Raw genomic sequence first — 27,598 nt, forward strand, 5'->3', positions numbered from 1 at the left:
TACTGAGTTATACAGAGGGGAGTGTGTTAGTACTCAGTAATCTTGTCCAGGGCACGGTGATATAATTAAAAAATGATTTTGATTGCCTAGAAATGCATTTAAGCAAGCAGGGATTAACGAGAATGTATTTTACAATTACAGCTATGTTTGCCCGTGAATGCATTTAAGCAGATATTGGACAAAGGGAATGTATTTTAAATTTTTTCATGTATAGAAACAGATCTTTGAAACAGTAACAAATGGAAGAAATTGACAAACGATAAATATTTCTTTTATGTCTATTTATGCACAGTCACTTTAAATAGAGGTGTGTCTCACGACATTGTTGTCATGTGATCAAGGCAGGGATCTGCCGAAACTCGTCGTGATGGCTGGTGGCGTTTTGAAATAAACTAAGCAGCACTGAACAGGGTCTACCTCGTTTTTTACTTGCAAGTCCATGTGGAAGTTGTGGTGGAAGCGAGCCTTTGGAGCATATATGTATATATATATATATATATATATATATATATATATATATATATATAGTAATTTATTTTTTAAAGAGGGCGATAAAGCATGGTGTGCATTTTGTAAAAACAAATAAAATGTTTTAGGTTCAAGATGGCCCCTCGCATCATGCTGCTTCTTTCGCATGTTGGTAGCTGTAAAACATAAGGCATGCCCGCTGGTAGGTATATAAAATAACAAAAAGCGATTGCAGGAGAGTGTGTCCTGCCTACAACAGCTGGTAGAAGAAAGTAGTCTAAGCAAATAGTCCTCACCAACTAGATAAAGGAGACGGTGGAACAACACCAGTAAAAGGTCCAGGGAGGTTACAATTCCAGACAAGGCGGTGCCAAGGAGGAACTTCTAAGGCTATTCACTAATGAAAAGCAACTGTTTCGAAAGGACAGTAACAGGAGCCCATTGAAAAGATGGGGGATGGGGAGGCGTAGCTTCTATGCCATACCTCAGTACAGCATGCCTCGCAGCGTAGCGCATGCGCTGCCCAGGCTCGACCTAAAAGTCCAGCACTTGGACTATATGTGAGAAGGGGAAAAGCTCCAAGTAGATGTTGAGAGGTTTGGGGAAAGCGAGAACATTTTCCTCACATTTCTGTTCTGGAATCTGTGTGGATCCACAAAATTCCACCAACTCAGCATTCTCCAAAGTCTTCTGAGAAAAATGGTACCTCACTTGTGTGGGTGGGTCAAGTACCCGCGACAGGCCAGGGCCCGAAACCTATTGAGGAGACATAAAAATTACTCATCACAAAGCAACCTGGTTTTGCAACGTGGGTCCCATGAGATTTTGGCCCCAGGTTCGGCGGCCATCTAGGGAAACCTACCAAACCCACACTTTTCTGAAAACTAGACACCTGGGGGAGTCCAGCAAAGCATGGCTTGCGTGGGTCCCCCAACATTTCCCTACCCAGAATCCCCTGCAAACATCAAATTTAGCTGAAAAAAACCCAACACTTTTTTCCTCAAAATTCTGTGTTGGAAAGTTCTGGAATCTGCGTGGATCCACAAATTTCCTACCACCCAGCGTTCCCCCAGGACTCCAGATAAAAAGGTTACCTCACTCGCGTATGTGGGTCAAATACCTGTGACAGGCAATGTGTAAAAAATAAGTCATTTTGAACAATGACCTCTAATTCTCATGCTAGTATGGGTACTCACAATTTCGGAAATGTGCTAATATCTACTGTTTCTAAACTCTATATTTTGCACCAATTTCAGAAATACATAGGTGTCTTTCATACCGATTTTTCCATGTATATGTTTTCCCAAATTAATTGCTATATACCCGTTCCATAATAAAAAAAAAACATTGCAAGGCACTGCTCAGTTATTGGCTCTGGGTTTGTCGGATTCTTGGTAAACCTACAAGTCCTATATATCCCCACAACCTGAAAGGTCAGGCGGATTTAACTGTATATTGCTTTCAAACAGGTGTCATAATTAGAAGAAGTTACAGGTGAAAACGTTGACACAAATGGCTGTTTTTTTCAACTAAATTTCTATTTTTCCTACATTCAACGGTTAAGTTTCTAAAATAAAACCCTGAGGGATCTACACAAATGACCCCTTGCTGAATTTAGAATGTTGTCTACTTTTCTAAAATGTAGAGGTTTCCAGGATCCATTATTGCTTTCATACCCATTTCTACCATTAACTAGAAGGAGGTTGAAAGCACTAAAAATAGCAAAAATAGTCTGTCCCAGAAAAATGCCAAAACTGTGTAAAATGTTTGGTTTTCTGACAAAAGTCTGCTTGTTCCTGAAAGCTGGGAAAATTGTGATTTCAGCACCCCAACCTCTTTGTTGATACCATTTGCAGGGGGAAAAACAGATGCTTTCATCTGTAGCCCTTTTTTCCAGTTTCCCCCTTCAAAAAAAACAATTTAGCTGTAGTTTGGCTAATTTCTGGGTCCCCTCCAGGGGAATCCACAAACCCTGGGTATTTTTAGAATCCCCATTATGTTGGCAGAAAAGGATACAAATTTGTCGTGGATGCATGATGTGGTCAAAAAGTTACAGGGGGTTATGCACAAACTACCCCAAATAGCTGGAAAAAAACTTAGCACAGGGGTGGAAAAGGCATAGCAGCAAAGGTGTTAAATGTGCACAGCAACGCATTCCAAGAAAAATTTAAGAAATGCAAACAGAACAAAAATTACATATATATTTAAATATAATTGTTTCTCCCCGTGTCATTCGCATTCCAACGGGGACACAGCAGATCAGAAAAGAAGGCATTTATCCTTTTATCTTGTGAAAATAAGGACACTATGGGGATTCTTAGCACCTAATAAGACTAGAGTAGAGGAAGAACACACCATTTCCTTTGAAGAATTTACCCAACCCTGAGGAACTCCTGTTGCACGAAATGCGTTGGCTGGGCTGATGTACGCATGCCATTTAAAACTACAAATAAAGTGAAATTGGAAACAGACACAACAAGACTCCCAGTTCAATATTTCTCGATCTTATGGGCTTGTGAAACGGATGGTATTTTACAATTGGATTCAAAATACTTGTATGCTCCTTTTCATCTTGTGTTTTTGAACAATTTTATCATTGCTGTGACTAAGCAGTGGGGTCATGAAATGTTTGAGCATAACATATCAAGGCATTACTTGAGAATTACTATATCAGTGCAGCCACTTATGACCTATGCTGCTTATACTATAACTTTAGAATGCAGAACAATGTCATACATTCACCCCAGTACACAGATCTGGGCCTAAATCCATTGTTGTATTTGCTCCCCATGCCATTCCAGTTGAACCCAGCCATATGCAAATCAGTCTTGACCCTGTGCCCAACTGGAACAGTCCACCCCGAACTGCCAGGCCAGGTCCTCCCTGGACTGGAAATAATTATTTTAGGACCAGTTTTGGGGTTTCAACCCTAATCAGCCAGGATAGCGTGACTCCAGTGGCATGGAGAGCACGGGACCCACGTCTGGGCTTACCCGTCCCACTCGGGGTGATAAACTGCAAAAAGAACAATTGATGGACAGGATGCAGAACAATGTCATACATCCGTCCATCATCTCCTTGTGTTTTGCTTTATTCACACTAAGTTGGCAGGGTATGCCCAGACATGGGTCATTTGCTCCCTTTGCCACTGGATTCAAACTAGCCAGGCTGACGAGGGGTGTTACCCCGAAACTGGTCCCAGGATGCTTGTTTCCGGTTTAGGGAAGACCCTCTACGCCGGAACCACAGCCAAACTTCAAAATAGACTCCAACGCATCCAAAACGCCTCCGCCCGACTCATCCTCGACATCCCCTCCCCCAGCGCCTTGAGACCCTCCCGGGTGAGTAGTGCGCTATACAAATGACGTGATTGATTGATTGATTGACCTGGGTTGGCAGTTCGGGCTGGAATGTTCCCATGAGGCACAGGGTACTTTCTGAAATCAGTTCTTCATAACCACATTAACAGCAAGGGACCTCACTGCTTTTTGAATCTCTAACTCTTGAACCATCCTCCCCCCTTCCACCCAAGCTCCTTCTTCACTCCATTACTTGCTCCTCCTTGCAGTTCACTGCTGACAAACAGCGCAGTAAATCCTTCTCAGAGGGCGGCCCCCCTCCTAATCGTCCCCTTTCTTGTAACACACCTACTTCCACCCTAGTGAACCCCCCTCCCCTCCCCAAGATCTATGATCCCCAATCCGGTCCCGCCTCTAGGCTTAAGGAAATAAACCGGGAGCTTTTAAAACTCAAACCTGACATACAAAAACTTATAAACATCACCTTGGAGCTGGCCCATGACCTATCTTCTATCAAGACCTGGCAGGAGTTCCAGCGAATGAACAACCAGTACCCTAAACTACCAACTCCTTCCGCTAGGTTATAGAGCAACCCTTGTAGGGTCGGAGGAGGGAGAGAATGTCAGGTTTAGATAGGTGATTTTTGGGTCTGGTGGGTCTAGATGATGCGTTAGGGTAGGGAGTGGTACATCAGTTCTGGACGTTTGTAGGAGGAGGAGGAAGCAGTGTCTGTACTGATATTTTTGGATGCACCCCTGTAAAAGGAGCGAAGAAAGGAGCCTCGTGTAGACGAGACTGTAATGCACCCATAGATTTTGCAGTCACAGTCTCTTTTTTCATTTTTAGGTCTCGTAGCGAAAACACAGCGCGTCAGCGCTGTGTCTTGCCAGAGATCTTTTGTTGCTGACTGTGCTTCTCAGGAGACAGCACCGGCCGCGCGCATCGCCTTGGAGGCGATTTGAAACTGCCACGCGAACACGCGCTGTGGCCAGGCGCTGTCTCCTGGGAAGCTCAAGCACCACACACGCATGCGCATACACACAGACACACACACAAGCGCCCATGCGCCCATGCACGCACGCACGCACATACATACAGAGACACCCCCCCCTCACACATACACACACGCGCGCACACACACACACGTGCACCGAGGCCCTCCCTCCCCCGCCGTCACCGTCGCACACATACATACACACACACACGAGCATACACACACACACACAAGTGCACCAAGCCCCCCCAGCCTTTTGGAACTTACCTGGCCTATGTCGGAGACTCTGCTCTCAGCACGCGGCGCCCAACCTCCTGCTGGCGCGGCCCCGGGGCTCTACACCGCTCACAGGAGCCCCGGGCCGCGAGACGCATTGACTCTGCCTGCCTCCTCTTCCGGTCTGGACGTGGGCCCGCCCCCGTCACAGGCGACCGTGCCTGACTTCCGGGGAGGCCTCGGCGGGATTCCGGGGGCATTTTAATAGCAGCCTCCTGTAGTAGGGGTTGGTCTGGCCATTTTGTCAGCTATTGGAACTTCCTCATCTCCAACAAAACACCGGCTGCCCTTGTCATAGTTTCTCGGGCCATTCCGCTCCTAGCGATACAGCACCGTGTGCGACTGATGAACTCGACTTTCTGCTGTAGGCAGAGGGCCTTGTGACTTCCTCGAGATTATTTTGCCTGCTCAACTCTTTCGCCACGAGAGACAGGCAGCAGCTATATTATTAATCTGAAAACGTGTTCTTCCTGGAACGACGGCCCACTTACGGCTGTACAGTCATTGTTGGCACGTTCTGTTCCGGGAAAGCACGTTTTTTTGTCGCTGTGAGCATATGTGCGCGTGCGTGGTCCGACTCACACATAGTGCTTAGCATGCAGATGCTATAATGTCTGGAGTTAGATCTTTAGCTGGTAAGGAGCTAGAGAATACTTATTTTGCGTATCTATACTATATGTGCTGCATTTAGTTCATATGCATTAAAGTGCTTTTTTTTTTTTTACAGTTAAGAACGGATGACAATCCAGTCAAAGAGGCACTGCTTTGTTTTTCTGTTGCCTAAGTGTGTACGCCTCATCACTTCCTTCATTAACATTTGGGCTGCTCTGTTTTTTTGCCGTTCATAGTGAAGTGCTAAGGGGGAGTACTTCGTAATTTAATTCGGGATCGACTAGTCATGTGGGCCCAGGACACGAGAAGCTACTCCAATTGTGAGAGTTCCCAGTGGAACCACAGCATCTGTCTATTTATACTAAGAATATCTCGGCCTTTACCAGTTTCCTTCGGGAAGGTGCAAATTAGGGGAAGACCACGCTTTTCTTGTGTACTAGTAACTCCTTTTGTTTTTAAAGAAGAGCCACTTTGAGCACTTCGCTATGGGTCTTTAGGGTGCCTGTTTGTGGGTCCTACCACGGTCACGATGTTGTTACAGTTAAATCGTTTTCCCAACTATTTGATGGTGGACACTAGTCACTGTTGCTCATGCAAAAAATGTGGAGGGGCTTGCTCGACAGAAAGAGGTGGCAATTGCAGACTTATGTGAAGGAGATGGAACGTGGCAGCTTCATTTATGGTGGAAACTGAGAATTGTAGGCAAATGCTGGAGCTGAATATTACCCGAAGTTCCTTGTTGTTGGGGCAGAATGCAAAGACTAATTACCTTTTCACCCCAGACCGTCAACAACTCAATGCTCATCCAGCAAGAGTGATAACAATGATTTTGGTGTAGGGCTGTAAATACCTTCTTTTGATAAAAAGACAATCTCTGAATGGGCACTATTCACAAGATCCAAGCTAAAGAAGATATACTATTGTCGGCGTCTCATTCAGAACCACACAGTCTCAACAATCACAAATCACAGTCTTCGATTAAAAAAAACCTCCGTTCGGAAAAGTGCACCTTGAAGTCCATTTGGACACCACCACTGCCATGCACACACAGACACCACCACTGCCATGCACACACAGACACCACCACTGCCATGCACACACAGACACCACCACTGCCATGCGCCACATCACTCAGGGGCACCGCCACATCACTCAGGGGCACCGCCACATCACTCTGGGGCACCGCCACATCACTCTGAGGCACCGCCACATCACTCTGGGGGCACCACCACATCACTCAGGGACACCACCACATCACTCAGGGACACCACCACATCACTCAGGGACACCACCACATCACTCAGGGACACCACCACATCACTCTGGGGACACGATCACATCACTCAGGGACATTACCACATCACTCAGGGACACCACCACATCACTCTGGGGACACCACCACATCACTTGGGGACACCACCACATCACTTGGGGACACCACCACTTCACTCGTGGACACCACCACTTCACTCGGGGACACCACCACTTCACTCGGGGACACCACCACTTCACTCGGGGACACCACCACTTCACTCGGGGACACCACCACTTCACTCGGGGACACCACCACTTCACTCGGGGACACCAACAGATCACTCGGGGGCACCATTCGTCACTCGGGGACACCACTCGTCACTCGGGGACACCACCACATCACTCGGGGGCATTACTCGGGGACACCACCACATCACTCGGGACACCACCACATCACTCGGGGACACGACCCACTTCACCCTTCCACCAACTCAATTACAATAACTTTTATTTAAGTATTAAAAAAATAAAAAGCCATTGTTATTTGTAATATCAATACATCTAAGTCATGTAAATACAACTCATATTGCATTACAAATGCTATAGGTGTCACATTTGCAAATGTTATAGCTATTGGCATTGTCATACACAATGCCAATAACTCAAACTTTAATGCTGCGAGACCTATTGCATTGTAAATGCTTGTTTCTAATGTTGTGTCTACAGCTGGGCCAAAAAGTTGTTCCTGATTGAACGGCTGATTGAGGATAGTATTTTGTACCTCTTGTTTAAAGCCAGAAATGTGCAACCATGCATGTCTTCGTAGTAACACACTAGTGTTGATTGATCTAGATGCAGTGTCTGATGCATCGAGGGCACATTTAATTAATGCATTTGTTATTAACTTGGCCTCTTGAATCAAATCATTGGCTTTGGCCTTGTATTGGTCAGGAAAATGCTGCATTAGGCCCCAAGCTCATCATAGTGAGCCCTATCGTATCTGGCAAGTAATGCTTGTGCATTAGCTATCCTCCAGTGATTAGCTGCTTGGGAGGCAACTCGTTTGCCGGAAGCGTCTAGCAGTTTTGAATCCTTGTCTGGAGGTGGGGCATTACCAGAGGTTTGGGAATTGGCCTGCTTCCTAGCATTGGTTACTACCAGGGAATCTAAGGGGAGTTGACCTTTAATGTAGGTGGGCTCATTAGGGGCAGGTTTATATTTTTTATCAATCCGAGGATTAAGAATCCTGGTCTTGACGGCATCTTTGAAGATGTCTGGAGCATGTTTAATGACACCTTCAAGCATGGGAAATGTTTGTACTGTCCTTTGTGACAGTGCAAAAGTGTCTACCAGGAAGTCCTCCTCTGTGGGGTCTGAATGCATCTGCACACCATGGGCAGCCCTATCAGTGAGCTGAAAAAAGCCAATGTTGTCATCTGGGGGAGACGTCTGGTTGGGTATGCCTCCGGTCAGGAAATCTGGAGGATCTACAGGGTGACTGTAGTCATCGCGTGTGTTCTGTGGTAAGTGAGTGTCATCATTAGGATCATTGAAAGGGTCATTATCTCTACCCCACCCCCTAAGTCGTCATCATCCTGTGGTGGTGGTGAGTATGGAGGAAGTATAGGAGACTTTGGAGGAGAGAAAGGTAAAGTAGGAAGAACAGCGGACGATGGTCTAATTGGTGAAGTTGCAGTCTTTTTTCTTTACAGGCACCTCAGGAATATGTGGAGTGTCGAATTTTCTTTTGTTGGAGGGGGTACTGATAATATGGCCTGTTTTAGGATCCACATGCAGTGATTTCTGTTTCGGATCGATGGGATCTGGTAGAAACAGTTCCTCCTCCTTGACGTGTGCTTTCGGTGCTGATTTTTTCAGTTTAGGTTTGTCTGAAGCCTTTGAGGGGTTTTTATGTCCTTCGGCTTCAAAATCTTTTTCGGATCCGAAGGTTTCTGAGGTGTCTTCCGTTCCGAGGCCTTATGGTTTTTCGGTGCCGAAGTACTCGGTACCAAGGTATTTGTAGCGACAGTGAGATATGTTCCTTCTTTCGGTACGGACGGTGCTTTTGGGGCACTGATGTGCGGGTGGCTTGGTCCCAAGTTGCCGGAAGGCTTTTCCGGATCGTCTGAAGTGTTCTTCCAGTCTCGACTTAGGCCTTCAGGCGATGTTTTGACCGGAGCATTCTTTTTGGGTAGGGTCAGAGGCAGTTGTACTCACTCGTTGACCTGGAGTGATGTGGTCATCGGAGTCGTCGTCATCGGATACGATATCGAGCTCCTTTGAATCCTCTGCCTCTGGGACGTCGGGCCCTCACTGAAGATATCTTCTGGCACTGGTGCCGATCATTGCGCCATGACGTGTCGTCGATCACGGATAGTTTTCTTGATCGAAAAGAGGAACAGGCCTGGCAATGTTTTTCTTCGTGTTCTGGCGAGAGACAAAGGTTGCAGACCTTGTGATAGTCGGTGTGTGGAAATTTAGCTCCACACTGGGGGCATTATTTTTATGGATTCCTTTCCATTAGCCATAGGCCAGAATGGCGTCGATTGGCCCAGCGGCCCGCGTCGACGATCGGAAACGGGGGAATACTTCAGTTATTGCGTCGAGGCACGCGATCAAAACAATACCGTAGATTGGTGATGTTTTACGCGTCGATGAGGTCTGGTAACTCAGTACCAAACCGGAGCGCTGAAGTTACATCCGAACCCGATGGCGAAAAATACAATCTAAGGATGGAGTAGATGCCCATGTGCACTATCGTCCAAGGGAGGAGTCACCATTCTTGTGACTACAAAGACTTCTTCCAAGACAACAACAAGGTGCAATCATCCGAGCCCAACACCAAATGGCGATCTATGCAAAAGTATGAATTCTTCAGCTCATATGCCACAAACGCATTGTTAACCTTATGCAAATCCCCATTACACAGCACCTTCTCTAAGAGACCACAAAACATACCTGAAATACAAGTTGCTTAACTGTAGATCAGCTGTGAAACATGCCACGGACCTTGCTGATCTCATCGTAGATCAGGAACTAGACCTCCAAATCCTCACTGACACTTGGCTTAATGACTCCTCAAGTCCTATCCTTGACATCCTAGGCCCTCTTCGCCACAACATTATTAGACTTAATCGAGTTAAGAGAACGGGAGGGGAATAGCCTGCATTTTCCACAACAGTCTCTCAGCAAGGCATCCCTCTCATCCTTTGAATATATGTGAATATACATCATAAGCAAACATAAACCCTTATGCAACCTGTAGATCTTTTACCATCCTCCTGGAGACAACGTCCCTCTAATCAAACAAAATATGGAAACCATCTCATCCAACCTGGGTCTCTACTGCCCCCAGATCTTCCTTGATGACTTCAATCTTCACTGGAATGACCCAAATGATCAGGCGGTGATCAATCTCAAACACTTCCTAGCTGACCTCAACCGGACGCAATTCTGTGACAGCCCAACGCACAACTTAGGCTCGACCCTCCATCTACTCATCTCCAATCCGAACTCCATTCAGCTTGAATCTATTGACCCTTGTGACTGGTCGGATCATGCCTATATCACCTTACGAATCCTAGAAAGATGGAACTCTAAAAGATTCCAACCATTAAAACAAAAACTTTGTAAAGAACTCAGCAAAAACCAAATGTAAATTAGCTCATATCTCACTGCAATTTGTCCCCATCGCCGCCTGCTTGCATGTCCGACGTTCACAAACTCACTAAACACTACAGCAACTTAATGTTGACAGCCCTGAATGCAATTACCCCCTACAACATAAAAGAAAGTCCAACAAAAACTCCAGACCACGGTTCAATTACAACTTAAACGCAGACAAACGCAACCTTGGACTAGCAGAACGATCTTGGAGATCCTCTCCATCTATTGATCTCCTTAAGATTTTAAGACTGAGAAGGAGCAGGTACAACAAACACCAGATCGGCAAAAGCGACCAAAGCTATGACTCGACCCAAAAGGTTGTCTGAACTGATTAAGCTACAATCCAATAACACGCCTATCCTATCACCTCTCATCTCCTGCCCTCAGCCAAACTGCGATGACTTTGCAGACTTCTTCTTTGAAAAGGCGAGCAAGATTGAATCGGATCTGAGGTCTGCCCTGAACGATTGATCACTCTCTCTGGACTCCTCCTTACCCTCGCTGCCTCTGATTGTGCCCTGTCTCTCCCCTAAAAACAATGCCTCTGAGTCAATTCACATCCCTCAACAACACATCCATCTTCAATATTCTTTGGACCATGAAACCTTCAAATCACTTCAATGATCCCCTTCCCCCCAATTCCTTTAAAGAAATAATAAGATCACTAGTCGCGCTCTGGACCAAGATTTTCAATGCTTCTCTTCTTCAAGGTGATCACTAGTCCCGCTCTGGACCAAGATTTTCAATGCTTCTCTTCTTCAAGGTGAGATTCCTAACTGCCTGAAGTCGGGTCTGGTTCTACCTATTCTTAAAAAACAGACTGCTGACCCTGAAGATCTGAATAATTTTCGACCAATCAAAAACATCCCTACTCTGGCAAAACCCCTTTAGAAATGTGTTCATAAACAACTGTGTAACTACACTGAGGAATTCCAACTTCTTCCTCAATTCCAATAATGCTTCCGCCACTGGCACAGCACTGAAACAGCCATATAGTTGACGACGCTCTCACAATTTTTGACCAGAACGAATCTTGCCTACTAATCCTTCTAAACCGCTCATCTGCTTAGGACACTGTCAAACATGACAATCTACTTAGCCTTCTGGAACGTAGGATGGGGCTCTCGGTCATTGTACTACAATGGTGTGCCTCTTTACTCAATAACAGAACGCAGAGAGTCAAATACAATCAAACCCTATCCAATTCCAGTCCCTGCACTCTGGGGGTGCCACAAGGGTCCTCCCTCTCTCCCATGCTTTTCAACCTATTCACTGAACCTCTTACTGTAATCCTCAAAGCATCTAACATCCAATATCACATGTATGCAGATGTCTCCCAATTGTACAAGAAAATCTCTTCTCCTGAAGATATCAAGATACTCAACGGAACCCTGCACAAAACCCAAAATTGGTCAAGCTCTAACCACCTCAAACTAAACGCCCTCAAAACTGAATTCTTACTTATCTCACCGACCAAGCAAACCCCCATTGTGGACAAAAATTTGAAAAACCTCTCAGCTCTCAACTGCACACCTCACATCATTGACTCTACGTAAGCGCTGGGAATAGTGCTGGATTATACCAAACATGCAGGATCACATCAGCACATTTAACAAAGAAGCTAATTTCTAACTGAGCATCCTAATTTAACTTATTCCCTTCCTTCCTCAGGATGACTTCAAAACAGCGGTACAAGCGTTAGTCATTTTACGACTGGAATACGGTTGTGCCACACTCTGTGGGCTAGTGAGATAGAGATTATCCCCCTTCAGATCTCTCTCCTGCCCCCCTCTGCTCCCTCCAGGACTTCACTGCCACTTTCAGTGGCCGGAAGAGTAGCCATATCTAAAAAGGTTATGCTCCTTAGATTGCTTTACTTTTTTGCTAATCTCCCGATAATAATCCGGGCACATATTCAAAACACTGAACACAATGGTAACTGAATGGATTTGAGGTAAAGGACGCAGGAGGATAGGTCATCCTAAATTACAACTTAATACAGATCGGGGAGGCCTAGGTGTTCCAGACTTACAGGCATACTGTTAAGCCAGCCTACTCCCGTGGTTTTCATATTTGACAGCGGGGCGCCACCTGCAAGAAATAGGAATGTCACAGAAAGAATGGGAGGGGAGCGCGCTACATACTTTGCTATTGACAAGAAGTAAACCCTTATAGTCAGCGCCACCACTGATAAAAGTGCCCATTTACTACTGGAAGAAAGCTATTCATTACACAAAAAAATTAAACCCCTACGCCCCTAATATCTCAAAGTTAGGGATCCTACTGCGTCCAGAGTAATCTCCACGAAATGTCTGACCAAATGGTCGGACTAGGGAGTCACTACGGCAGGAGTGCTATTCATGGACAATATGCTTACGGACCATGACACATTTGTCAGGGAGCAAGGGGTTCCCTATTAACTGTATATCCTCAACACTAGCATCAATAGATATAGGAGACGTACCAGGTCGCCAGACGGCATGGAGCCCCCGACGCATGCACTTACGCATATGTTGCATTTAATGTGCAATGGAGGTCACCTAACTAGATGGCTTCATATAAGTATCCGATCACAAGCTGCAATCCCGCTGCAGAAGCTTAGAGAGAAATGGTCTAAAGATATAGGACGTGAACTGACAGATAAAGAATGGGAGAAAGTACTGGAATATCTATTCCGTAACCCCAAGTTCGAACTGATCCAATACATGCGGTTACACATAGCATATCGGACTCCACACAGACTGAGCAAAATGTTCCCAGGTGCAGCCAATGCCTGCCCTCGATGCCATACACAACCATCTGAGCTAAGCCACATGTTATGGGCATGTCCACGATTAACACCCTCATGGATGGCTGTCCGCCAAGTTATCAGAGAGGTAGCACCTGGGATGGGGCACAATACAATGGAATACTGCATACTAGAAATGTGTACGAAACGCAAGTCACAGGGAACACAGATCAGATTTGCAAACCTGGTATTAATACTGGCAACGGGTTCAATTACAATGCGGTGGAAGTCTGCGCAACCACCGACGGCACTAGCATGATGAAGTTGTTCAATGGGGGGAGGGCTGAAAGTATGGAGATGAGAATAGAGGGATGAGGAAGAATCCAATTTCTTTGGAGTGGGATACATTGCTGGAATCGTTTATTTCTGATGAACCATCATTTCATTGAAATCTTATATTACATCGGGACACAGCACAATTACCATGGCCATAACGGATAACAGTCCCCAGAAGGACCCCATATGAGTATTATATGTACGCCTATAAGTTATGTACTCGACACCATGAACAACACTGACTCATTTCCTGCCATGTAGATACAGTAGTGAGTCTGTGGAGGGAGGGTGGGCGGTATAATAATTAATTGTAGAAGGGAGGGAGTTTGTTTGCGGATCTAATTCTGTTACGTATATAAGCAATGCGGTTACCAGATAATTATGTGATGTAACTACGCGACGTTGTCACAGTGTTATTAATGATTTGTTGAAATGTTTTTTTTCTCTTTTAAAAACTCAATTAAAAATATTTTTTTTAAAGGATGAGAAGCTGCTCAAAGGCAATGCAAACAAGGATAATTAAGATTTACAGTACGTCTTGAACAGACTAATGAAGTGAGGTGATACATTACTGACACACTTCGCACTTTAGAAAGCAGGCTAGCGATGCACACCTATCAAATTCTGAATAATGCAAGGTTCATCTAGCCCTGTAACTCATGGAATAGAAACATCTTTGAAAAATGAGCATCAAACTATTGAGGTTTCTGAAAAGCAGATGGCATCAAAGAGTCTTGCACATAGAACAGATTGCCAGACTACCTAGTTTATTATCTAATCTGGTTTATTAACTAAAATGTCGTTGAAGTATTCAGGTTATCATGCCACTCTCAATTAATTTCTACCCTCTTCTTTATCTTTCCAGAGAGAAATATGCTCTTTAAAACTGAAAATATCAGAAAGAGTAATTTTTTAAGAAAGTGAAATCATCTCTTTGCAAGCATTTTCTAATCAGTTCTGATTATCAGGCATATGGTACAGATTCCCCTCACCCTGGAGTAAATGTGACAAAATCATATATGAGCCTTTAGCCCTTGTTATAAACAGTCACAAAGCGGAGTGCAGATCCGGATCAGCATTACTACTGGTGTAGTCCTACGGCATCTTTCTCTACACACTTGTCACCAAGTAAAGGCTGGCAGCATCTGTGCGGGTTTAAATCACACACATTCCATTTTTTAAAGTTGGAACAGGGAAAATATATAGTTTTATCACCCAGGCCTAGATGTGTAATAAAGAGATAATACGATACCTGGTAAATACCCACGGTGTAGTATCAGTATTTAATGGGTGTGGTAGAACCACCACAAATACTGCAGCCTGTGAATTGATGCTCTTAACATACTAAAAAAATATTTACAAAACTGAGACATCTTCAAAATAAAAGACACGAAAAAGATAGAGACTGTGGTGCACAATCTCTGCTATTTTAAAACTAATTCTAAAAATTGATTTTAATAGTTTCTGTCAGAGCTTACCATTTTTCATAATATCAACGATCTCTTTGCATGCTTTGTCATTGAAAACCTTGACTTCAAATCCCAAGGTAAGGAAACACTTCCTGAGATTTGCGGCGTCCACATCTGTACCCGACCGTAGGCCCATTCCTACGACAAAGAAAAGACACGGTTATCCACAAAACAGTTAGCCTGTAACTCACTTTTTTCTTTTCTGTTGAGAGGTAGAAGGGGAAGTAAGCATTATTGTACATAGTGTGTGTGCAAGCAGGAGACTGAGTTAGAAAGGGAGGTACTGGGGTCTGAGCATTACGCAGAGAGACTAGGGAGGCTGTTACTACAGGTGAAATAGAAAGTGCTCCTTTGGGATGGGTTTGAGCTCCATTCTGGATTTTACGAGAGGTGAAAGATGCGATGGGGCATGGTTTCCTACCTTTGAGGCATAATTTGTGAAAGCTTGCTTCGGGAGATCATGAGTGATAGCTGGAGCCAAAATGTAAATATGCACATAGTAATAGATAAGTACTCATCATTCAATGCATTCAAATGACGCTTAATACAAATTCTAAATTGTGAAGCAAGGACACACATCCTAGAATAAAACCAAGGAGCCATAGTAGCCAACAGCACTTGTGCATCAGCAGTACATCCAACAACCCTTGTACATATCCTTGCAGCGCAACCTCTCAATACATAATGCACCAATTTACACAGAAGATGCAGTTGGATGAATTAACACTTGAAGCTTTCAGAGCTCTGATAATCATATTGATTCTTCACGTACATATTAAAAGGTAACTTAAATATCATCCTATTCAAGAAAGTGCTTACAATAGGTAACAGAAACTTCTACCCTGTCCTCATCCTCCCAACACAACTGATTAATCAGAAGCACACGCTAGGACTGAAAATGGGAGGCTGCAGCATAGGACTTCTAATGGCCAGGTCCAAGATGGTAATCGTAGCCACTTCTGCCTCCTGTCTCGCTATTTACTCTGCTCACTTTCTTCTGCTTTCTTAAAGGTAGCCTACTGGCCAGCCAGCAGTCAGAGAGAAGCTGTGGGCAGGCAATGGTTCAGGATGGAAGAGGGTAGTGCAGTACGGATTTCGTCTGCTCCACTGATATTCCTGCCTTGTACTCCAGTGGCGGCTGGTGACATTTGAAAGAGGTAAGGCGTGTAAAACCTCTGTATGAGTGCCCGGTGGCGAGCACGTAGCAAGCGCGCCAGACCTGCATAGGTTTTATTTTTTAATTTAAAAAAAAAGTGGGCAAATGGTGCAATTTCAAGTAAATTTGAGGAAGCAAGAACATTGATAAAGCAATTGTGAAAAAGTTGTTATGTAATGTATAAGCATTTATATAGCGCACTACTTACCCGGAGGGTCCCAAGGCGCTTCGACCGCTGCGAAACCCTTCCTGGCTTCCCTGAGAGATGGTCCCTTATTGGGTATCTCCAGGGTGAGACCAGGCCTCCCCGGCGGTCTGGTGGGGCCGTTAGTGAAGATGAGGCAAGCTAATGCCCAGAGTTGCCGAGTGTGATCGCTGATCAGAGTGGGCACCGAGGCGAGAGAATTATCGAGTCCGCTGACCCTGGTCCAGAAACCTGCTGCACCGGGAATCGAACCCTGGTCCCGGGCCGTCCTCTGCTCTCGGGTCTGCCGCCTCTAACCAGTGAGCCACACTACTTCACTTCACATCACATCTATAAAGAGATTTCATATAATAATGACATAGGTAGCTGCTTTCATAATGAGCAGGGATTATGGGCAATTTTAAAATGTCATTCTTTGTTAAAAAAAGTGCACATCTTAAATTCCAGTTCCATGTACATCGTGTTATTCCACTTAAACAAACATGTATTGCTTTCAGGTTGCACGTGTGTTGCCTCTTGTGTGGAATAAATGGCTGCTTCTTTCCCGCCTATACAATGTAGATGACAACCCTCTTGTAAGAACATGTTTTTGCTGAACCAACACGTCCATTCCTTTGAAAGTTATCCCTGTGCTAAGAATATTCTGCTATGGATGTAACCTCGTACCAGGAGGGGAGTTTCTGCAAGAGGAGCCCGTCAGACTCTTGTTGAGAAAATCACAATTCAAATGTTTGCCTTTGTTTTGGCGTGCTGCTTCCTCTTGCACCAACTCTGCCCCACCCCATCTCAGCTACTCGGCACCTTCACAGCTGATCTCTTTTCAAACAAGGGACTGAAAATTAAGTTCTTATGGTCCTTTTCAACATCATTGTGTGAATATTCAAAAGTTTTTGGGACAATTGTGACGTAGGGTGCGTGAACATGCAAGAACATTCTTTCACAATTTCACACATACAATCTCTCTGATACAAAAACAAATACAAGTATTTGAATATGAAAACAAAATGTCAAAATGAATAGAATATCAAAATAATCTTAAATGCAGAGGAATAAACAACAGCTACCAAAGGAAAAAAAGGAACCCATGAGCCCCACCCAGGCTCTAAGGAAGGATGGGCAGGTGCAGACGCAATCGAACACAAGCATCTGCCTTGTTTGGATAGGTTTGAGGGAGTCTACAAACAAGGTATGTCCCTTTTTACATTATCAGTGTATAGAGCTGTGTGTATCTTTGCCAGGTGCCTCTATCTGCTACTCTCTGTAATCATGTGCCCCCCACCACCTGGCCAACACCCACTAACCTGAAAATCCGGGAAGTCTGCAGAAGCAAAGGGAAGACCCCCGATCTCGCCGTAGGCTGTACTCAACAACACATGGTCCAGGAAGCAGTGTGCCGAAAACCTCGGTGGAACTGGAAGTGGAGCGGATGTGAAGAATGTGCCCACAAAGAATTGCCTCCAGTTTTTTGAACAGCAACAAGTTTCCAGCATCATTTCCAAGGGCCATTCAGCTAGGTTACCTCAACTGCACACATGAGGCCTGACAACTCTGTCATTTGGGTCACGTTCCATAGAGCTTCCGTGCCTGTATATTTTACAGTCTTATATCGACGCTGCTATGAGCAGCCTTGTGACTGGAGTTAAATGGATGGACTCGATCTTCTGCGCAGAACGGATCGTACGTGCATCCACTTAGGAAGACTCTGGTGGTGTCCGTGGCTGTGGAGGAGCCGGCTGTAGTACGTCATACTGACAGGCATATTACATATGGACACCCCTGCAAGGCTGGATGCTAATGAACGCTTCCACGTCACACCCACCTCTTGGATGGGCTTCGATCTCTCCGGAATTCCCAAGAGGGTGAATGCTAAATAAAAACACAGAAGGAGGCATCTACGTCGTATCACTATCCGCGGAGCCGGCCCTACTCGTCGAGAAAGGAGTAATGCTTCCTGAAAAAAGATATGCACGGCCTGTAGCCCTGCTGCTGGACCGCGAACGGCTTTTAAGCAATAACACACACATAAAGTGCATATTTGCACTGGGATGGCAAACAGTGCTCTTTGCATTTACCCAGGCGTCGTTCTCGTTTGCCTGCCGCGTGTTCCAGAAGTCTGAGCCTTCCGGCAGCCTTTGACAAGCTCTTAGTGGCTCCTAGCAGACGAGGGACATTCTCGGACTGGGTAAAAAAGTAATCTAGGCATTTGCTGCCCCTCAAATTTACGAGCTCGACGGTCATATTTCGACGATAGCTCACTTCTAGATACACAGTACTTTTCCAGTTCCTCTCCGCCCCAGGGAAAGGACTATATGCAAATATTGAGCAACCATTCTCTGCATCACAAGAAAAGATACGAAGGTGTTGCATTGTGCACTTCGTACCTTGAGGAGCGTCAAAGACTGTGTTAACACGCAGTACGGCCGATAATATCAGGCAGCTCAGTCGCGGCTTGCGGGGGAAGGGGGTCGCGTTTTGGGGTCGGGAGGGAGGAGCGGGGAATTAAATATAAAAATGAAAACATAGTTACCTCCGCGCCCGTCTGCGCCAACTCTGCTCCCCTTGGCGCCTTCACGTCGGCATTGGAATGGACTGGCAGCCCCGCTCAGCCAATCCTGGCGCACCTGGGGTTAGGGCACGGCTATTCTTCGCCCGCCGCCTGCCGATGCCCATTAGGAGACCGAAGGGCTCCTAATGGGCATGCGCAAACAAGTGAAAAAACAAGTGAGCATGACTGGGCACGGGCAAAAAATTTGCCTTCCGTTCCCACTCATGCGCACTTGTGTTGTGCTGCTGCCTGTTGACCCCCCCCCCCACGGTCTGACAATCAGGTCAGTCAACATGACGCCAGACCGCCCACCCCCTTCAGACTCTGAAGGGGGTGGGCCGTCCGACGTCATGCTGACTGACATGACTGTCTGTTCTCCCTCGGCGTCTTTGACCTTAAGTAAACTGATTCAGTTTACTGAAGTTCAAAGATGCTGAGGGAGCTAAGGGCGGGGGGGGGGGGGGGGGGGGTTTGGGGCTACGCCCCCACGCCCCAATGGACACACTGCGCCTGTTGTACCCTCAGATCCAAATTGATAGCGCACAAAAAAAAGTAGGGTCAGGATTATGAAGGGTCCAGAAAGTGAGTGGGGGCAAATGAGAAATGCTTGTCGCCAGCACTGCATATCTTTCCCACCCTTTCCTTTAGATCAACAGAATTTTCAAGAACAGTATTTCTGAAACGGAGTCACGACCCATAAGTGGATCTTGAGATGGTTTTTGGTGGGCTTCAAAAGTCCAATCAATAAGTAAAGATACTATTAAACTCTATATTTAACTTGATACATTTGCTGTGCTTCATAGACAGAGGACAAATGTCAAGCTCGGTATTCTGACAAATTGCTGCCTATTTATTTATTTATTTTTGAAGCACAGGGTCTGGTGTTTACAAACTCCTCTCGCTCTGAAGTCAAAGAAAGCGGGGTAAAATGCTTTATGTGACAGTCTTGCTGGGGTACAGTGTGTGAACGGAATTCAGCAAAATAAAAAAAATGTATAACCACAAAATGTACATAACTGTTACTGAAGTGCACACATTCACTAATTAAGAAAGCAAAAATTAAGCACTTTTTGGTAATCCTGCAGTGTGATGGAGGCAAAGATTTTAATAGGATCAAAACAAATCAAGACACTTTACTTGGTAAATCACAAATGATAAATGTTCTCTGAAACCATATTTCCAAACATTATCATTTGTGTGCAATATAGTTTTACAAGTAAAACGTATGTCAGAGCAAATTTAGTGGCCATTTGAAATACAAAATGTGCTCTCTGTAAATGACAGTGCGCCGCCATACGATGCTTTAGATACATTAGAAAAAATAAAATCCCCTGCCTCATGGCCATTAAAGCTAAAGGGTCACAAAAGTTTGTCCATCTAAAAAGTGGGTTGTGATTCTAAAAAGTTTGTGAAGCACTGATAGGATATTACTTGTTTTAAGAAATTTTAGGGGTAGTTTAACACAAATTTCATAATGGAGTCAAGTGCCCTGATAGCATGTACGCTCAGGTTCAAAGAAAAAGACGCACATTGACAATGTTTGAGCTTTTGTTTAGCAAAAAGGTTTTTATGAAGCTGCACCATGACAAAACAGAAACAACATGGTTGGCAGCAGCACAGGTTCTTAACACCAGGGCCACTGTAATTAGGTGATTCTGTGGCTGTGGCTTGTTCCACATAAGGATTAGCTGCAATTGACACATAATCTATCGTCTGTGTAGAACAGATGCCATCTCTTATTACAATGCTGGTACTACAGGCATAGATACGAGGCACAAGGTATGACCAGGGCCGGACTGGCCGTAGCGGGCACAGGGCATTTCCCCGGTGGGCTGCCAAGGTGGAGGCCAGTTTTGGGCCCCTGGGGGCTGTTTTTGTTACCAGGCGTCGGAAACATCGGCACCCTGTAGCAAAATCAGCTGAAACCGGATATGGCAAACAGCTCTGCTGTTTCCCTAGGTGCATGCTGAGCCACAGCCTCCTTTTTGTAGCACAGATACACAACAGCTGAAGAAGTCTGCTGGGGCAAATTGGGAGCCCAAAGTCTTTAAGTCGCTACCACCACTGCCGGGAAGCACCAAGGACCAAGACCCAATGTAAATACTTGCACCTGAGTTTGCTGAGCTCTGGAGTGCTGTTGGAGAGTTGCTGGAACCCTTAGAAAGCGAGTTACTGACCCCGGAAGGATTGGCCTGTGACTGCAACATTGGGCAACTAGTAGTCCAGTGGTGACAGTACTTCGGATAGATGAAAAAGAAAGGACCTCGTGTGACGTCTATCATGCAACCCCAGTATTCATTGTGTCAAATTCATTGAATTTTACACTGCTTGTTCACAAGTGATTGAAATTTGGTTTGATTTACTCATTCTTGAAAAATTTATATTGCTGGAACCCTCTGGTGGATTTTTTTTGCTCCATAGTCTAAATTCTCAAAAATACAATATATTTTTATTAATTGGTGTTGGATTTCAAGATTGTTGTGTCGATTTCTTCAACTGTTTTTGTGCTGTTTAAATGCTTTACACTTCTTCCTCTGTGTAAGCCTCGTAGTTCAGTGCCACAGCTACCCACAGTTACGCTGAGGGTTTGACAGACGAAACTTAAGGGGTGTTGTAAAGTGTATTACACTGTGAGGTTGCACAACCACATAGTATAATAGACCCCAATTCCTTCCACTCAAGACTTTGAAAGCATATACATACATATTTATTCATTTGACAGCATTTATCACTGGAGTGTGTGGACGCTGTACACAAAAGAACAACATATTACATGTAACAGTAACCATAACACCAATTAAATAGATAACCCAGCATAAACGAGTACCAGGGAGGAGGAATTAGTTCTAGAGAAAACAGAGCAGTCTTAGGAGAGAAAAGGAACCTAAAGTGTATAATGGATGAGGTCAGCATTAAGGACAATGACGCATTGAAAAGATATATTCTAAAAAAGATAGGTTTTTCATTGTCTCTGTACGGTGGTATGGATAGGGTTTAGTCTTGAAATACTCATGAATTCTAGAAGGAGATAGCCACACCTAAGAATGAATGATGTTCAGCATGTGATGTTCAAGTAGTGTATTCTTATTATTATTACATAGATATTTTACCCCCAAGGAGTTCGAGCAAAGTCAGTGAGGTTGGATTGCACATTAAGAAGCAGTGCTTTGTATCGGAGGCATCCCAACTTGAACTTCTTGCTTCAACTGGCGGCCAGTGAAGAAAGGAAAGGACCGGTATAGTATGATCAAACTTTCTCGACAACGATAAGGCTCTTGCCGTATATTGGAACGGAGCCTTTAAGGGCTTTAGTAATGCTTCAAGCAGACATGCTAGGACAGCATTGCTCAAGTCGAACTGTGATATAATTAAAGCGTCCGCATTAACCTTCAGATGTTCAGATATAAACATCTATTAGGGCCTGATGGTTAAAGTTTGTGTGAAATCTAGAGGGACTATGGTAGGAGAGAGGTATGATCAGAAGCCTGAAGTTGACAGGTCTTTGATAGGATCGGGATTCACATTTTCATGTTTTGAGGAGAATACAACAAACTGGATTTTTTGGGCGGCTCGAGGTTCATTACAATGCTTATGGGGTCATTTAACCTTCCTGGTTTAAAGCAGCCACAGGAGTTGGTGGTTTTGGGAGATGGTAGTTTCTCAAAGTAGATACATGTAACAAATAACACATTATAGCAAAGTAAGAGATTTTAAAACTCAGAAATAAAGGGTATTATGCAATCCAAAAGACTGGTTTACCATTATCCGCATACTGTGCAGAAACCATAAATGGTGAGGCAGAAGAAAAGTAAAGAAATACAACTAATGAAATGACCGACATGGAAGAAATTAGCTAAAAAGGGGGCATCTACTACATTGATCCACATGAAGCGAAGGACAGTACTGCGATTGGAAATGAAGCAAGGTTTTCAAACTGGTCAGCTGAATCCTACCATTCCAAAAAGCTAGAAACTCTGGACAGAAACTGTATTGGCAAACAATCCATTCTAGAATGTAACCCATGATAAAGTTTTAAAAAAAAATACTGTAACAGTACAACACAATGTAAAATGTATTGCAAATCATTTGCAGCTTACCTGTTGAGGGATGAAAGTTCTTATTATTTATAATGTAACACAAGCTCTTTTCTGGGAAATCCATTTTATATTCGAATGAATGATTTTCACCCGGCTTTGCATCAACTTCCATTGACTGACCACTCTGTGAACATTTTCCTCTGCAAGAAAAAAATACATTACTTGTCATAGCTGCTTAAGCCTTAAGATGCAGCTATTTTCTTATCAGTGAGCATTTACGCGTAATGTGAAGCATTATGAGTTAATAGTATGGAAATTCATATGTATTGCAAATGCTACTTACCAGTATGCATCTGTTCTTGGCATGTAGGGCTGCTGACATTCATATCTGTGCATAGATCGCCGCCTAGTGTTGGGTCCGGATGATTGCACATTGTTGTCCTGGAAGAGTCTTCGAAGTATCACAAGATAGGTGGCTCCTCCCCTGGACTACAGTGCGCATGGGCATCGCCTCCATCCCCAGATTGTTTTTAGCCATTGTGGCCGAGATGGAGTGAACTATGTGAGTGATGACCATGCTATGAGCATATACATGAATACTGCAGCTGCTACAGGCGCCGGGGAGGAGGGCGGGCGATATGAATGTCAGCAGCCCTACATGCCAAGAACAGATGCATACTGGTAAGTAGCATTTGCAGTTCGAGGCATGTGGGCTGCTGAATTCATATCTGTGCATAGAATACATAGCAGTCCTCCTATTATTGGCGGCCGCCCGTGCCAGCTGCAGCAGTTTGGAAAAGTGTTTTGAGAACAGCCTGACCAACAGCTGCCTGCTGTTTAGAGTGCACGTCTACACAGTAATGTTTAGTAAATGTATGTGTGGTAGACCATGTGGCTGCTCTACATATATCCTCTAAGGGAATGTTCCCAAGGAAAGCCATAGAGGCCCCCAACTTTCTGGTGGAGTGGGCTCTTGGTGGAATCGTAAGAGTGCGTTTAGCCTTAGCGTAACAGATGTGAATACATTTCACGATCCACCTAGCGATACCAGCTTTGGAAATAGCGTTACCCTTGTGGTGTGATGCAAAGGCAACGAAAAGCTGCTTAGTCTTTCGAAAATCCTTTGTCCTGTCAATGTAGTACATTAGGGCTCTTTTAACGTCAAGGGTGTGGAGCATCCGCTCCGCCAGCGACTCTGGGTTTTGAAAGAACACTGGCAACTCAATTGTCTGGTTTATGTGGAATTGAGATACAACCTTGGGTAGAAATTTAGGGTTAGTGCTGAGCACCACCCTGTTAGCATGGACTTGGAAAAAAGGTTCTTGGATGGTGAGGGCCTGCAACTCGCTAACCCTCCGTAGCGATGTAATTGCTACTAAGAAAGCCACTTTCCAAGTCAGAAACTGAAGCTCGCAAGAGTGTAGTGGCTCGAAAGGAGGACCCATCAGCCTTGTAAGAACCACATTGAGGTTCCATTCTGGAGCTGGTGGTGTCCGTGGTGGAATGACCCTTTTGAGTCCTTCCAGAAATGCCTTGATAGCAGGAACCTTGAAAAGTGATAGGTGTTGCCTATTCTGGAGGTATGCAGCCATCGCAGACAGGTGAATGCGGATGGAAGAATACGCCAAATTGCATTGGTACAGATGGAACAGGTAACATATGATGTTCTGAATGGAAGCATCCAGCGGGTTAATGTCGTGGTTTGCACAATAAATGACAAACCGCTTCCATTTAGCCGCATAACATGCTCTAGTAGTGGGCTTTCTTGCCTCCCGAATGATGTCCATGCAATCGGGGGGAAGATTGAGGTAGCCAAACTCTAGGACTTCAGGAGCCAGATCGCCAGGTTAAGCTGTTGCGGATCTGGGTGCTGAATGTCGCCATGGCTCTGCGTCAGAAGGCTGGGTGTGAGATGAAGCCTTTGATGCGGTACCACGGAAAGTTCCAGAAACGTGGTGTACCATGGTTGGCGAGCCCACGTTGGAGCAACCAGAATGAGAGTCATCGAGTGCTGCCTGAGCTTGCGTGCCACCAGCGGTATCAGAGGTGCTGGGGGAAAAGCGTACGCAAATCTGCCTGACCAGTTCATCCATATCGCATTGCCCTGCGATTGCGGGTGTGGGAACCTGGCGGCGAAGCTTTGGCATTTTGCGTTCTCCCTTGTGGCGAACAGGTCTATCTCTGGATGACCCCACCTTTGGAAGTACAGTTGGAGTACTGATGGATGTATCTCCCACTCGTGCATTTGGTGGCTGTGCCTGCTGAGCAGGTCCGCCATCTGATTGTCTTTGCCTGGGAGATGTTCTGCCATCAGGAAAATGTTCCTTTGAATGGCCCACTTCCACATGCTCTGAGCCAGATGAGACAGCTGCGGAGAGTGAGTGCCCCCCTGTTTCTGAATGTAGTACATGGCCGTCATGTTGTCCGTCCGGATCAACACGACCTTGTTGCACAGATGTACTTTGAATGCCTTTAAGGCCATGAAGATCGCCATCAGTTCCAATACATTGATGTGCATCTTCCTTTGCTGTAGTGTCCACAGTCCCTGCACTGTGTAGTGGAGTACATGCGCTCTCCATCCCTGGAGAGAAGCGTCCGTCGTCAGGATAATCTGTGGCACAGGCTCTTGGAACGGTCGGCCCTTGCAAAGGTTTTGTGGATTCCACCAATGCAGAGAGTTGTACGCCCGACCGCTCACCAACACTAGGTCTGTTAGTTGCTCGTGAGCCTGAGTCCACTGACGTGCTAGGCACTCCTGGAGCGGACGCATATGTAACCTCGCCTGCGGGACAATGGAGATGCAGGAGGCCATCATGCCGATCAACTGCATGAACACCTTCGCCGGAAGCGAGTGCTGAGGTCTGAATCGTTGGATCAGCGTCTGAATACTGGCGACTCTCACTGAATTTGGCTGCGCAGTGGCTGCCAGAGTGTTTATTGTCGCGCCCAGATACTGCCGTATGTGGGCGGGCTGGAGATGGGATTTTGGGTAATTCAGTGAGAATCCCAGATCGTGTAGGAGATGAATGGTGCGGGACACGTGGTCGGCGCACTGTTGTTCTGACTTTGCCTGAATGAGCCAGTCGTCCAGATAGGGGTAGACGTGGATGTTTTGACGTCTTAGATGCGCCGCCACGGTCGCCAGGCACTTTGTAAAGACCCTGGGCGCCGTGGTGACAACAAAAGGCAGAACCCTGAACTGGTAGTGCTGGTCTTGAATGGTGAACCTTAGGTACTTCCTGTGTGAAGGATGCAGGGGAATGTGAAAGTATGCATCCTTGAGATCCAGCATAGCCAGGAAGTCCCCCTGCCGAAGCAGAGGGAGAACCTGCTGCAAGGTGAGCATATGGAAATGTTCTGACAGAATGTACCAGTTGAGGGGCCTGAGGTCTAAGATGGGCCTGAGGGACCCGTCCTTTTTGGGGATTAGAAAGTACAGAGAGTAAACCCCTGTTCCCCTTTCTTGCAGTGGAACGAGCTCTATTGCCCCTTTTTGCAGCATGACCTGGACCTCCTGCTGCAACAAGTGCAAGTGCTCGCCGGACATAGGACGGGTTCTTGGAGGTATGTTTGGAGGAGTGGAAGTGAGTTCCAGACAGTAACCGTATTGGATAAGAGATTTGACCCACCTGTCCGTGGTGATGGATCTCCACGCGGGCAGGAACTGCTGGAGTCTCCGCCCGACTGGTGTTGTGTGGTCGGGGGGCAGTGACAAGGCGTCACTGTTTGTTGGCGGTGGAGGACCTGGAGCTGTTATTTCCACGTCCTCTGCCTTTGACGTTGTTGCCCCGGTAACCACCTCTACCCTTGTTGGTGTATGAGGTCTGGGTGTTGCTTTTATAGTATTGCGTGGATTGTGATGCCTGACCCCTTGAGGTGCCTCTGTTATTGGAGCGGCGAAAGGAACCACCCCGAAACTGCTGGGACTGTAGGGCCCCCATAGACTTAGCAGTGTCAGTGTCTTTTTTCATCTTTTCAAGGGTTGCATCCACTTCTGGCCCAAACAGGTGGTCTGGATTAACTGTTTGGTTTAAGATGGTTGTCTGTATGTCTGGTTTAAAGCCTGATATCCTAAGCCATGCATGCCTACGCAGTAGCAAGCTAGTGTTTATAGCTCTGGAGGCGGTATCAGCCACGTCCAGAGCGCACTTAATGGAAGCGTTGGTGATAAGCTTCCCCTCGTGAATTAACATTTCAGCCCCCTCTTTGTACTGATCAGGTAAGTGCTGTAGAAGGGTCTCTAGGGTGTCATAGTGTGCCCTATCGTAGCGTGCAAGTAGGGCTTGCGTGTTTGAGATGCGCCAAATATTAGCTGCCTGCGCAGCAATATGTTTTCCTGAGGCTTCAAAGATCTTTGATTCTTTGTCTGGGGGAGGAGCATCACCCGTGGTCTGCGAGTTTGCCCGCTTGCGTGCGTTGGATACAACCAAAGAGTCCAGTGGCAAGTGTCCTCTGATGTACGTTGGATCAGTGGGCGCTGCCTTGTATTTTTTTGTCAATACGAGGATTGATGACTCGCGCCCGGGTGGGCTCCCTGAAAACCTCTGGCGCGT

At 45.6% G+C, this 27,598-nt stretch overlaps 1 protein-coding gene across 1 annotated transcript in view; it reads right to left on the minus strand.

The window, feature by feature from the left end:
• The window catches only part of CASP3 (caspase 3), a 255,987-nt gene that overhangs the window by 113,821 nt on the left and 114,568 nt on the right, over positions 1 to 27,598 (minus strand). Inside the window, exons 3-4 of the mRNA XM_086962484.1 lie at positions 23,106 to 23,245; positions 15,112 to 15,240 (exon numbers count right to left, since the gene is read on the minus strand). Coding sequence (XP_086818610.1) covers positions 15,112 to 15,240; positions 23,106 to 23,245 — 269 coding nt within the window. The remainder of the gene's footprint in view (positions 1 to 15,111; positions 15,241 to 23,105; positions 23,246 to 27,598) is intronic.

Source organism: Lissotriton vulgaris, chromosome 3_1, assembly GCF_964263255.1.
Source record: "Lissotriton vulgaris chromosome 3_1, aLisVul1.2, whole genome shotgun sequence".
Taxonomy (NCBI): domain Eukaryota; kingdom Metazoa; phylum Chordata; class Amphibia; order Caudata; family Salamandridae; genus Lissotriton; species Lissotriton vulgaris.